This window comes from Pseudomyrmex gracilis, unplaced genomic scaffold (genome assembly GCF_002006095.1).
Source record: "Pseudomyrmex gracilis isolate BER0280 unplaced genomic scaffold, ASM200609v1 scaffold_426, whole genome shotgun sequence".
In the NCBI taxonomy this organism is placed as follows: Eukaryota; Metazoa; Arthropoda; class Insecta; order Hymenoptera; family Formicidae; genus Pseudomyrmex; species Pseudomyrmex gracilis.
Window position 1 is genome coordinate 41,969 of NW_018021010.1, and position 13,707 is coordinate 55,675.

At 31.1% G+C, this 13,707-nt stretch overlaps 1 protein-coding gene across 1 annotated transcript; it reads left to right on the forward strand.

Annotated features, from left to right (window-relative positions):
- The first annotated feature begins 2,757 nt into the window (after positions 1-2,757).
- Positions 2,758-10,360, forward strand: LOC109860619 (aminopeptidase N-like). Its single transcript, XM_020439848.1, has 11 exons — positions 2,758-2,870; positions 2,969-3,152; positions 4,232-4,373; positions 4,681-4,777; positions 4,940-5,328; positions 5,466-5,785; positions 6,268-6,455; positions 8,449-8,820; positions 9,017-9,086; positions 9,934-9,984; positions 10,177-10,360. The coding sequence occupies exons 1-11, from the start codon at positions 2,767-2,769 to the stop codon at positions 10,300-10,302; spliced, it is 2,043 nt and encodes a 680-aa protein (XP_020295437.1). The 5' UTR covers positions 2,758-2,766; the 3' UTR covers positions 10,303-10,360.
- The last annotated feature ends 3,347 nt before the right edge of the window (positions 10,361-13,707 follow it).

The following is a 13,707-nucleotide window of genomic DNA, read 5'->3' on the forward strand; positions in this document are numbered from 1 at the left end:
ATCACAAAGTTATGATTGCGTTTGATTGTCTACAATTGAAACGTGTTCTAGTGAATCTTAGATTTAAGAGCGTCGACAAAATAATAGAGAGAGAGAAAACATATATGTTGAGGAAAGGATATCCGCTAAAAACTACACGCTCGTACTGAACGTAACGTAATCAATCGGCGTCAAATTTCTGTGTTCCACACAGAAAACATTTCTGTTTTAAACACAAAAAACTTTGACCATTATTGTAAATATTTACACTCTTGTATAATTACATAATACACTTAAGTGGGACTCATTAATTTGTTAACGTAATTGCTTTAAACAATCGATACAGTCCGAATTTTCCGGACAAAAAATTTTGTTTAATTCAATCAAAGAAATCCAGTTTTTACACACGATCACCTCTGAACGTTTTCTCAATGGCCTGTTTTTTCTTGCACTTAGGATGAAAAAAAAACAAGTTCTGTATATGTTAAAGTATAGTTTATTATAGGAACTTGTACGTTTAAACCGTAAAATACATTTAAAACCGTTATTTATATTATCATATATGTAGGTAGAAGAGAACAAAATAAGGTCGTATTTCCCAACACAGATGTTTATATTGTGACACGTAGATATTATTCGACAGGAACGATCGGTTCTTAGTTTTCGAGGATTTTTCGAAGAGTGAAGATCGCGCAATAGGTTTTTGATTTTGTGTACTAGTAGTTTGCAATAATATTCATACGAGATTTATGTTTTAATGCATTGGATTTCACTATACAAAAGATGGTAAGTTTTTTTCTTTTTATATTGTTATTTGGAAAATTGCAATTGTTGTAAAATATTATATCTTTCTGTGTCTCTAATTGTATGCGAATATCGGACAGGTAAATATAAAAAATCATAGATTTACAAATATCTCACAAGCGAATTATATTCTTTGGGTGATATAGAAGCATGGAAGCGAGCGGAAAACTATTATGCTTTATTATCTTTAAAATAAATACTATATACAATATTCATACGATTTCTTAAAATGTTTTTGTTTGATGTATAAGCATATAATCGCTTCTCGGCCTCATCGATAAGCGATATAATACACAATTTATAATTTAAATCGTGCAAAATCTACAATAAATAATTTTCTCAATCACAGTTTCTTTTGTTTGTTCAACTAATATCAAATTCAAATCACTTTTGTCAAAAATGTGTAGTATGCAATTAATCTGTATATTTTTGTTTCTTATACATTGTTTTCCAAATCGTCAGTTTGTATGTCGGATTGGAACACCACAATTGTGACAAATATTGTGATGTGTATTGATAGAAGTAAGAGATTCTTGATATAAACATATTTATATTCTCTCCTTTTCTAATACATAGGTATAAATGCTGTTTTTGTTTTTGATAGTGCAAGCGTCTGTTGTTTTATAAGAAATGTTTGCGTAAGAGTTTCGTTTTAATGTGTATTTGTATTTCTTGTTTAACAAGCAAAACAATTTTGTAGATACGCATTACGCAGATGCATATATTCTTGGGAGCAATAAGCTTAATAATTGTCACTGGAGTTCCTTCTTCCACTGACGAGAATTTATCTCGGACATCGCAGTGTATACAACCAATAAATTATACTATTTCTTTAAAAAAACAAAACACCTTTCTTACCGTCATCTCTACGGTTGTGCTAAACGTGTCATGTGAACAAAAAGACATACGGTTACAAATCGGACGGTATTGTTATTTAGAAAATGTGTATGTTGATACTGAAATTCTGTATGATTGTATATCACATTGGGAAATCACTGATTCACAGTCAACTAGTACTAAAAATCGATTTAAAATTGTGCATCTTACTCCCATAAACAAAATCTCTAAAGACGCAAAATCTATATGTAAGGAACCGCACCAACCTGTGAAATCTGGAAAATATGTGATAACTTCGATATATGATTGTACTTTAACGGAAGTTGTCACGGTTGACCCGTACATAAGTCAAAATAAAACGCAAGAGTAAGTGCACATACAAAGCTATTATATTACATACTATTAGTTTTATACTTCTGCAATTATTATACTACAATGACAATTATAGACAAAATTTATTTCTACAGAACATTCTCAAAATATTATTAAACAGATATTTTTCCTTTTAAATATTGCTACATACAGTTTTTTAAGTTACATGACATAATACTACTATTTTATAGAATGACGTTTACATTTACTAAGTTTATAAAGTCATGTTATACTACATGTAAAAAATAAATATTTTTATGAATCTCGTCTTTTTTTCTAAGTAGACTTTTATTCTAGTAGCTCTACATTTGTTCTCCTTAACTATGATTAAAAAAGATTTACTACTAAATCAGCACTTTATGTAACGTAATATAATTATTATATACTTTACTTATGTATCGCGATAATATTGTATTTTTATTATATAGATTTCTGATTTTATCGCGTATTCCAAATGAATGGATTTTTCCATATTGGGAACATCCAGCAACCAAGGCTAGATTTACCATTCAAATTATACACAAATACAGTGATACAGTTTTTTCGAACATGCCTTATGACTATTGGGGTCCGGAAATACCTGCGTTCCAAACAACATTTTTCACCACACCTCTAATATCTACGCATTTGGTTGCATTTGTTGTTATACCGAATGTATATAACACAACTGCGATATCAGGAAATGACCTTACCATTACAAGCAGCTTAGAAATGAGAAATGACACATACTATGCACGAACTTTTCTTATTAATATATTCGGAAGTCTCAGAAACATGTGGGACTATATCATACCACGGTCGCATGTTTATTACGTGCTACTGCCTTTAACCTCTAATCGGTACGAAAGTATGATAACTCCTGGATTTGTTTTTTTGAGGTAAGATGCATACCTCACGATACAAAATTGGACGATAAATAACTGTAAAACGTACAGGAAAGTTATACTAGCAATACTATTTTTATTTTTATTTACAGTGAAGTTAACAGTATATATAACAGCGAAGTAGATTCAATTATTAAACAAAAAGAAGTAACATGTTTCATAGCACGAAATGTGATACAAGAAATGTTTAGTGAGTGGGTAGCTACATGTAATCAATCGGATTTTTGGTTTATCGAAGGATTTTCAACAGTATATGGAGTTTATAGTTGGGACAAGGTTACTATTGTGCAGTTTTATTGTAGATCGTTGTGCATAAATATAAATATGATAATTAAAAAAAAGTATTCTATATGTTTTTTGAACTAAAACGTGTCATATTTTCAGACATAGTTTGAGACAGTTTCTGTAAAAATAGTAGTATTTATAGTCGTTTTACTTATATTGAAGATTTACGCAGTTTAATATATTAGAAAATCGTATAAACATGATTATGTGAATGTGTAGGAAATAATGTACATATATATTTTCTTGATTATTGTGTTATTACTAATTTTATTTATTTGTTTTATCTGTTTAATGAAAAATAGTATTGCGATTTATATGAAAACTTTAATACATTATTATAGTAAATACTTACGAACTATACTTATATAATCGTATAATTATATTAAAACTAACAATTAAAACTGAGATTCATCTCGGGCTCTGTGAAATCTTAAACCTAATAAATGAATAATAAGTCGTTATGAGCCGTTCGCTGGATGTTATGCGGGAAATATGTCTGTATATATATGTGCGTGTGTACACATCTATAATCGAATTCACGTTTTTCACGTGAGGTTTTTGAATTGTAATTACAATTCTATGAATCATATAGGATGCTTAATTTGCATCTCGTATATGAAGAAATCCCCGAAATATCCCCCAAAACTCACGTGAAAAACGTGAATTCGATTATATATGTTATATATAATATGTTATATATAATATGTTATATATAATATGTTATATATAATATGTTATATATATGTTATATATTAAATCTACCGGAAAGTTCTGTCCGTTTTTGGAATAAAACAAAATACAAATTTTTCTTACCGTCAATAAACTTTATTAAATAATATAATTACCATTATTATATACATTAATGATTTCTTGTCACAGCGTGAGGGCAATTTGTATATCCCATTTTTGAATATTTAAGAAAAATTTGCATTTTGTTTTATTACAAAAACGGACAGAACTTTCCGGTAGACCTAATATATATACAGACATATTTTTCACATAACATCCAGCGAACGGCTCTTACCGACTTATCATTCATTTATTAGTTTTATTATTAAAACTGTTGACAGAGTTTAATGAAGTCAATTGTGGTCCAGACACGACGAAACGTTTTGGATTATGCAGAAGCATGTAGTACATATGATTTTGGAATTCAAGAAGAATCGTTTACAGCTCTAAATTCAACTGTTAGGAAAATGTGGCGAGAAAAGGGTAAGGGATATAAATTTTTTGAGTACATTTACTTAATGAATGGTCACAAAATAACAGCATCATGATATAGTGTATATATCTCTAGAATGTACTATAAAAAGTATGAAAATTGTCAGTGGTATCTCTATCATGTCTAGTGTAGGCAAACATTTTTAAAATGTGATATAAAGTACAGTTACACACTTTTATGTGTTTTAAAAAATATAATAGTATTTTATGTAGTTATTACTTACTACTACATATTATTTACTATACATAGATTTCTTCCTAAATTTCGAAAACTTTAACACTTTAAACTTTCTTGTAGCATTCGGCATCTTTTATATGCTTAGTCATATCTTTGTTGAAGAAGATTTCTTATATACTTCTATGTTTCAACAGGCCGTAAACTTATATTATAACATGTAAGTATTTTCCAATCATTGAAATACAAAGGAGTGCGACATTTTATACTTAACCAATTATTGAACTACTTGTGAAATCGTCTCAACAATTATTAAATATTGTTTTCTGAGATTTTTTTAAAACAGTACCGTTATATTTTGAATTACGATGTTTGTTGTCAGTGATACTACATCAGATAAGGTACATAATGAACAGTCAATTTTTGATAAATTATGGTACGGAAAGTATGAAGCGTCTTCCTTATATAAGTCTGTCTACTTTACGACAGAGAGTACAAAAATAATAACTTCTTGGATAACACAATTTGGTTATCCGGTGTTACAAATAAACCGACACAATGATACACATGTAACAATGTCTGTCAGAGACTGTTTTACCGTTGATCACAAAAAACAGTGCGAACTAAATTGGTGGATACCTGTTACTGTTAAAAAACTACTACATACAAAAAGTACTGTCACGTATAGTGATATCCTAACACCATACAAAACATATATTCGTTCATGGCTGAGTAATAAAAATGAGATTGTGATTGTCGCGGATTCCACTGGTAATGTACTACCATACATATGAATTTTTAAGTTTCTCTTTATTAAACATGTAGTTTATTAAAGTTGTTCCTTAGTTTTGTAGAATACGTGTTTTCTTTACTTTGTTTCTCTTTTTCTAAGCTTTTATTTATTGTAGGATATCGTGTCAACTATGACCGTGAATCTTGGACACACATTGCTTTTTTCTTAAAAACTGTTGATCTGAAGATCACTGATTTATCTGACGTCACTGTAGCACAAATATTAGACGATGCTTTTTATTTTTTGGTGCAAAATACAGAATATAACGACAATTCTACTTCAGATAATAGTGATCTAAACATATATCTTGAAATTGCAAGCAGTATATTTCATGCAAACAATTCCTACATAATGTGGTATCCTATATGTTTTGCTCTTGAAAACATGTCGAAGATATTTCCGTTTCGAGAAACTGTGTTTACCAGAAACATCAAGGTAAATAGTATTACATTTTACCGTAAAGTTCAATAATTGGAATGTCATTATCACTTTGATGGCAAAAGTTTTTTAAGGTATTCGTATAATATATATATATATATATTACGGAACGGTTATATATATAGTACGCATTAGAGTGCTTTTTTAGGCAACACTATAAACAATATATAAATTAAAGAATATATATTAAAATAATATATATGAAAATGTAAATATATATTAAAATGTAAATAGAACGTTGTAATATTTAGTGGGCTGAACAGAAAACGTTATAAACATAAAAAAAAGTAGAAGTATATGAAGAAATAAGTAGAAGTAATAGATAAAAGTAGTAAATGAAAGAATGATCAATCTGTACCAATATACATATAATTTAGAAAAAATTACATTATGATTAAAGTTACTTTAAGTTAAATAATTAAATATCGAGGAACTTTATGCATTTACACTATGTTAAAGAACATATTTTGCTTTTATAGGATACACTTTTGGTAATATTGAATAGATTTCTTGATAATATATCATATACACAGTGGTCCCAAAATAGTGTCAATAATCAATTTTATCATGAAGTTTTAAAATGGACATGCGTTCTCGGTGATTTAAAATGCAAAGAACATGTTAATGGAATATTAGAATGGCATTTTAAAAATCTTGCACAAAACAAGTACGGTATTCTACTTTCTCAATAGCACGGTAACGTCCGTTAATGTTACAAAGACGTCGTCTTGCTTATGGACTTATAATTTCTGTACTTGCGTCTCTGACATGTGATTTACTACATTTTTACGCTTAAAAATTAAATCTAATAGCATTTTAATGAATTAGTTTGTACGTAGTATTATATAGGAAAGGACCCAGATGCGCACAGAATCACACGGACACGTCAGGGTGTATCAATCGGACGCATTCCCAAATCGAACACAGTCGCAAACGGATAATATTAAATCAAGACTATTCTTTTCATATTGACCTTATTTAAGATACATTTACTTTATGTCTTTTATGTTGTTCTGTTCGTGTTGTAAGTGTGTAGCCCCCATAGACGTAGAATATATAGACTGCGCGTTTGGCTGAAAAGACGTCTTCTGGGTAATAGAGACAACATACTTTGAACAGTAAGTTTTTTTGTCTATCAATGTCTGTGATGGGAGCAGGGCTTACTGTTTCATACCACCTATATATAACCTGCCATCACCCTTTAATCGCTTTTATTATTATTCACACCCACGTTTTTTCTATCCCCACTTTTTCACTACTATTCTATCAATTAGCGAAGACTTCTTTTTTTTTCCACTACTTCCCTAGACAAAGATAAGGCTACTGTTCAACACCATCTGTCTCTCTCAACATTGAAGACATTTTCTTAACATGGCAAAGGTAGGGAACGCACAGTCTATACATTCTACATTTATATGGTAGATCTCAAAAACTAACCTAACCTAAGTTCCAACGTAACCGTCGTCACGGAAGTATCGTTTCTCGGTCTTCTTCAATCGACAACATAATTTTTAGATTTTATGCAAAGCATACCCAGCAAACAATTTCTGTTTTTGACAATTTCGGCGCAGACCTTGGTAACAGAAATTGTTTGCAGAAATGCTACAATACGGAAACACCGCCAAAATTGTTAGCACACAGAAAGAAAAAACGCAACAACTCTGTTGACAAATACATGAGAGTATTGCAGCCAAAACGATTCCATATGTCAGTGAAATTAACAACAAATAGATGGTCGATTGCAAGCAGATCTGCTTTTGGCCATACTGTGACCAAACAGTCCGCAAAATTGTATCAGAAATCTGTTTACGACAAAAGTCGGGTTGATCTGTTAAACGCATTGACGACAGATTGCCACCAAACGCCAAGCAGGTCTGTTCGTGTATACATGCGAATTGTTTGCAATTTGGCGCCAACAGACAATGACCAAACCTATTCCGGATTTTGGCTTCACTTTGGCGATAATTTGGCCTCGCTTTGCTTGTGGCAGACTCTGTCATTATTTTGGTCGCATTTTGACATTTCACATGTTGACAGACATGATTAACAAACCATATCCTACTGAGGACACAGATGGATATGGTTCTGTGACCGAAATGTTTGCTGGGTAGCGTATGTTTTGCTACAGTGGTCTTTGTATCTGCGTTCTGACATAGACTGGCGCTTTTGCCATAATATTTTTTATATATTCTTTTGACTTAGACTGGCGTATGGACTAGATAGTTTCGGTCCAAAGAGCCATACTTGCACCACCAACCAACTAACCTAACCTAACCTAACCTAACCTTTTTTTCCTGCACCCTTCTCGCAAAACTCTCACTCATTCTTATTAATATTGTAGAAACACAAGGTAGGGTTAGGTTACATTTTTTTCAGAGGGAACAGAGACGGCGCAGCCTTCTTTGTCTGCATTCTTATAACACGAACAAAAAATACAAAACAGAAACAATCTTGATTTAATACTAGTGTATCCGATGGAGAATGTATCCGAGTTACATTGTCTTGTGTCCGTTTGCAACTGTGTCCAATTGAGTCTGTCGTGTGTCCGTTTCTCACTGTGTCTGATTGACACATCTTGCCATGTTCGATTGTTTCTTTGCGCATCTGGGTCTCACATGTTATGTATGTTTAAGTGAAATAATATGGGTTTTTACTTGCAGACTTTTGCCAAGTTGGAAGAAATGGTTATATTGTCAAGGATTAATGGTAGAAACTGTCACGTATAATAAGTCTGCTTTGTGGCAAAAAATTTTTCACATATATCAAACACAAGAAAAAGGAAAAGAATTCTTAGAATTTTTGCCTTGCTCTAGAAAACATGAGGACATTTATGTTTTTCTCTATTTTCTTGATCATAACTTTGTATCAATACCTGGAAGTAGTTTGAATACAAAAAAAGTTCCTACTGAAAATATTATAATTGCAGAGAAAAGTGTTACTGTTACTGTACTTTTCACTCTTTTTGCTTTGCAGTCGAAAACTACTTCCGTGCTAAATAATATACGATTTGGACTACAAACTGGAATAGTAAGGTAAAAAGAGTGATCTATATGTATAGAAAATTTTTTTCATACAAAAATTTTATACGAATATGTATTTTACATTATCTGCATAGTTTGTATATTACCTTTATTTTCGGAGCAAACATTGTTGTGGCACGTAATTTTTTATAATGTTTATTAGTACTTTTACATACTAATTGTACGTTTTTGTTATTTGTTCTAATAGAGGCGTGAACATACTACCAATAATAAATTGTATTATTAACAACATATATTCCAACGACGACCTGTTCATGGTATGTTGTATGATTTTCCTTACTTCTTGTAGATAAATATGTAAAACGAAATTTATTTGTTATATCTATATATATATATATATATATATATATATATACAGGGTGTCTGATAATGACCGTCTAACCGCTCGTAGGTAGGTAGAAGGGATTATTCTGAGTCGAAAAGTTCTGAACCATTTTTTTCTATTACATATGATAAAGGAGTAATTATTGAATAAAGTAAGGCCTGGTTTATGCGGGCAATAACTGTTAACTTATGCCGGAACCGGTAGAGTTTAACTATAGGATTCCAATACTTCTGTTTATACGCCTTCGGCAATTTTGTATAAACAGAAGTATTAAAATCATATAGTTAAACTTTACCGGTTCCGGCATAAGTTAACAGTTATTGCTTCGCATAAACCAGGCCTAAGCCAATCAGCGCCGACCTGTAGCCGAACGCACGTCAGCGAGCCGCGCGCCTGATGTGCGTGAGCGCTCTGCGCGGCTCACTGACGTGCGTTTGGCTAAAGGTCGGCGCTGATTGGCTTACTTTATTCAATAATTACTCCTTTATCATATGTAATAGAAAAAAATGGTTCAGGACTTTTCGACTCAGAATAATCCCTTCTACCTACCTACAAGCGGTTAGACGGTCATTATCAGACACCCTGTATATATATTGTATACACGAATGTTGTCACTCAGGTAAAGATATATAAAATTTTGCTGTGACCTGTATCCGTAATTCTTTGGAATATATCAAACAAACTTTAATATATAATATTGATATATAATATTAATATATAATATTGTTACACGGTGTAAATAAATTGCACTAAGTGATAAGAGCACATTATTGTTTCAGATCACTAACGAAATGTTCTTACAGAAACTGCTTCATATATACCTGATAAAGGTACTTTACTTATTTTTAAGGAATTGTGCGTTACATTTTTTTTTTTTTTTTATATATATAGGCTTTTTTATGTGTACACTGTTAGTTTTTTTATTATTTTCAATTAACAGTATATTTTGTATATTGTCTTAATCAATGTTATTTACAAGTATATAGGATTTTATTAGAAATACATTTTGTAATCTGTTTTAGGATCCATATATTCTCGATGCCATTAAAAAGAAAGTGGAAAATCGTCGTAGTTTCCTAAGTGAAATGCAAACTATACTTCGTTTTGAACCCCAGTACGTTTTTAATTACAAACACATGAAAATATAAAGTTTTTTTTTAGAATGTGTTTTTTTTTGCATGTAAACAAACGATTTTAGTTACAAGAATTTACCAGTTAAATGTATCTTCATTTGTAAGTTTCTTTTGTTTAAATAAGTTACTTTATAATAACAAAACTTGCTGATTATGATTAAAATCGGAAATACATTTTTTGGATTTTAATATGTAATAAGGAGATACTCATAAAATGAATACGTTTTGTCATGAAGATTTAATACTTATATACACGCCATTGAATATGTATATGTATATTTATGTACAGCACACATAAATATATGAATATACACATTGCTAACTAAACGCACAGTATCTAAGTATAGAAATCAATGACTGTAACAGAAAAGTTTTTATTATGTAATATCGTTCAATGTTATGCAAATATAAATATAAAGTTAATTAATAAGTAGTATTTACAAATTGTTAAGTGATAAGTTATAATCTATTATGTTTGTTCTAAAAAAAGATAGTTATTAAAGAAGATAAAATAAAAATGTTATTTGCACTAGATGTTTTGTATTACTTTTAACGTTTCCTTAATTGTTTTGACCATGCAATTAGTTTCAATAAAATTACGTGTTAACACATATATCATGCATTTGCGTCTCTCATTGCGTTTGCGTTCTGCCGATTTCTTTCATATAAGTAGAAGCAAAGATGTGATTATGTTTCTTAGAGTAGGTTCTGTATGTATGCAAAGTTTCTCAAAGAAAGGCCAAAAAAATACTTTTATTGTACTTTTTTCGAGTTACAAAACGGAGTTAAGCATAACGCATAAACAAAAAAAAATCACTGAATGGTTTCTACTCTTATATCTTAGTCTGGAAAGTGCTGAGTCGTGGATATACTTATGTGTTATGCAGTATGCAAAAGTATGTTCTTCAGCTTTTACGATTATGTCACATTTGAAAGATTGAGTATTCAGAAAACAAAGTAACACTGTCGAATCAAAGTTATACGATAAGAGCGATTTTTTTATAAGCATAAGCACCCGACAGAAGTACTTAATGGAAAACACTTCATGTTGTACGTACAAAAAATAAACATTAACAATTGTAAAACGAAGATATATTTTCTTTTCAATCAGTGTGATAGCATATTTGATGTAGAATTGCCTTTGTTGTTTTTTGCACGAAGCTCTTTTTCTTAGGTCAAACTGTTCACTTTGCTTCTCTTTTAAAATTTATCATTTCGTCCAGACTTGTGTGAAATATTTTAAAATGTATGTTGTATGTGTGTGTTGATTTGCGCAATCTTACTGGTATAATATATACAAAGCGAATTTCTTAATTTGTATATTTTCATAAATAGTATAGTTATTTTATAATATACCTCATACATTGCTACTCAATCTACCAAAGAATGGCGGTGTAATCGCTGTGTTTTACTTTAAGTTTCTGATAGTAAAACAGTTTTGAACGACATACTGCAGCGTACTAATTTCTGAGTATTAAGGTTTAAGTGAATTTAATTGACAACAACACAGTTTAATCGATGATGTAAACAACAGAAATAATAAATGAATGAATAGTAAAGGCTCGTGAAATTAAGTCAAACTAAGAATGAATAAAGGCCGATACGAGCCATTCCCAGGATGTTGTGCAGGAATAAACGTGCATGTATATATATATATATACACATGTATGAAATTCTCATGTAAATTATTTTTACATGTGAGTTTTTTGAATTGAAATTTCAATTCTTAAAATCATATAGGATGCTAGATTTGCATCTCATATATGAAAGATCCCAAATACCCCCGTCATCAGAAATAATAAAGATAATAAGAAGAAACACCAGAATACAGTACGATGAAAATAAACTTTGCCTAAATAAAACAATTACAACAAAATACATATGTACTTAAGAAAGGGTCTTGCGCAATACGTTAAGACTAGGTAAATCAAGTGATAATTGTGTGTATGTGTGTTGTGTGTGTGGATAATTTTGTTATCCAGTTTCAATGGAACAGGTAAGACTTACGAGAAATGGAGTCCAACGTTAGAGTTCTTATAAAAAGCGATAGGGTCCCAAAAACGACAGGTGTGTTGCAAAATCACAAGAGTTCAATATATTGACGCTAAAGTTTTTATGTACAAAGTTTCTCGAGTGGTATGCCGAATCAGACTTCGTTCAAATTTGCTGTATTGTAGTCGTAGGCAAATTTCATACAGTCATCCGATAGCTCACGCGACTTCTTATCAACGGTCTTGTCAACAGGTGATCGCATGCTGCCGTTTGCAAATATTATTTTGCCTATTCAAACGAGTCACACGATTTTCAAATTAACGCGACTTATTGCTTTCAAGTATAAGAATTCGCTCGATGATCGAAATAGTCTCCAATAGCACACGGATAGTTTAGCGCTAATCGCGTTTCGATAAATTTTGTATTTTAAACAAGTAATGTAGCATCATTCGCTCTGATAGCACCTTGTATCGTCTGTCTTTCTAAGTGATCTTCCTGTAGCTTTTCGAGTGAGTGAAAGAGAGAGAGAGAGAGAGAGAGAGAGAGAGAGTCAAATCGTGGAGCAAGTGCTCTTCGATAAGCACGATCAAAGTTTTGTGATATTTTCAGTAGTCTTTGGACAAATCTTTAGAGTCAACACTCTCAGATAGACGTTTCTTTCAGCCGTCCCAAAATTCAGTAAAGAAACAATAAAATTTTTTTGTAGTATAAATTTTGGTGGAAATAACACAAGTGTTTTCATTTTGCTTCGAGACGTGGTTAAACAAATAAACGCAATATAAACCAGTTATTTAACGCTCGCAATCAGTTCCATGTACTTGATCACAAAGTTACGATTGCGTTTGATTGTCTACATTTGAAATGTGTTCTATTGAATCTTACCTTTAAGAGCACATCAACAAGATTTTAGAGAGAAAGAAAACATATATCGAGAAAGAAAACATGTTGAAGAGAAAAGCTATCCGGAACTACACACACGCACTGAACGTGACGTCATCAATCGGCGTCAAATTTCTGTGTTCCAAGCAAACATTTCTGTTTTAAATACACAACACTTCGACCATTATTGTAAGTAATTACACACTTGTATAATTACTTAATACACTTGATTAGGATTCATTATTTTGTTAATTTAATCGCTTTAGACAATCGATAAAGACCGGATCCTTTTCAGACAAAACATTTTGGAATTCAGTCCCACCAAAGAAACCAAGTTTTTACACACGATCATCTGTGAACGTTATCTCACTGGCCTGTGTTTTCTTGTACTTGGGATGAAATAAAACAAGTTCTGTATATAATAAATTGTATTATTATATAAAGTTGTACGTTTAAACCGTGAAATATATTTAAAACCGTTATTTCTATCATCATGTATGTTCGTAGAAGAAAACAAAATAAGGTCGTTTTTCTCACCTCGGATGTTTA

Coding starts and splice junctions, on each gene's coding strand:
- LOC109860619 (XM_020439848.1), top strand. CDS start 2,767: ATGTGGGACTATATCATACCACGGTCGCATGTTTATTACGTGCTACTG. Junction 8,821..9,016: donor CTACAAACTGGAATAGTAAG/GTAAAAAGAGTG, acceptor TTGTTCTAATAG/AGGCGTGAACATACTACCAA. Junction 9,087..9,933: donor CCAACGACGACCTGTTCATG/GTATGTTGTATG, acceptor TTATTGTTTCAG/ATCACTAACGAAATGTTCTT.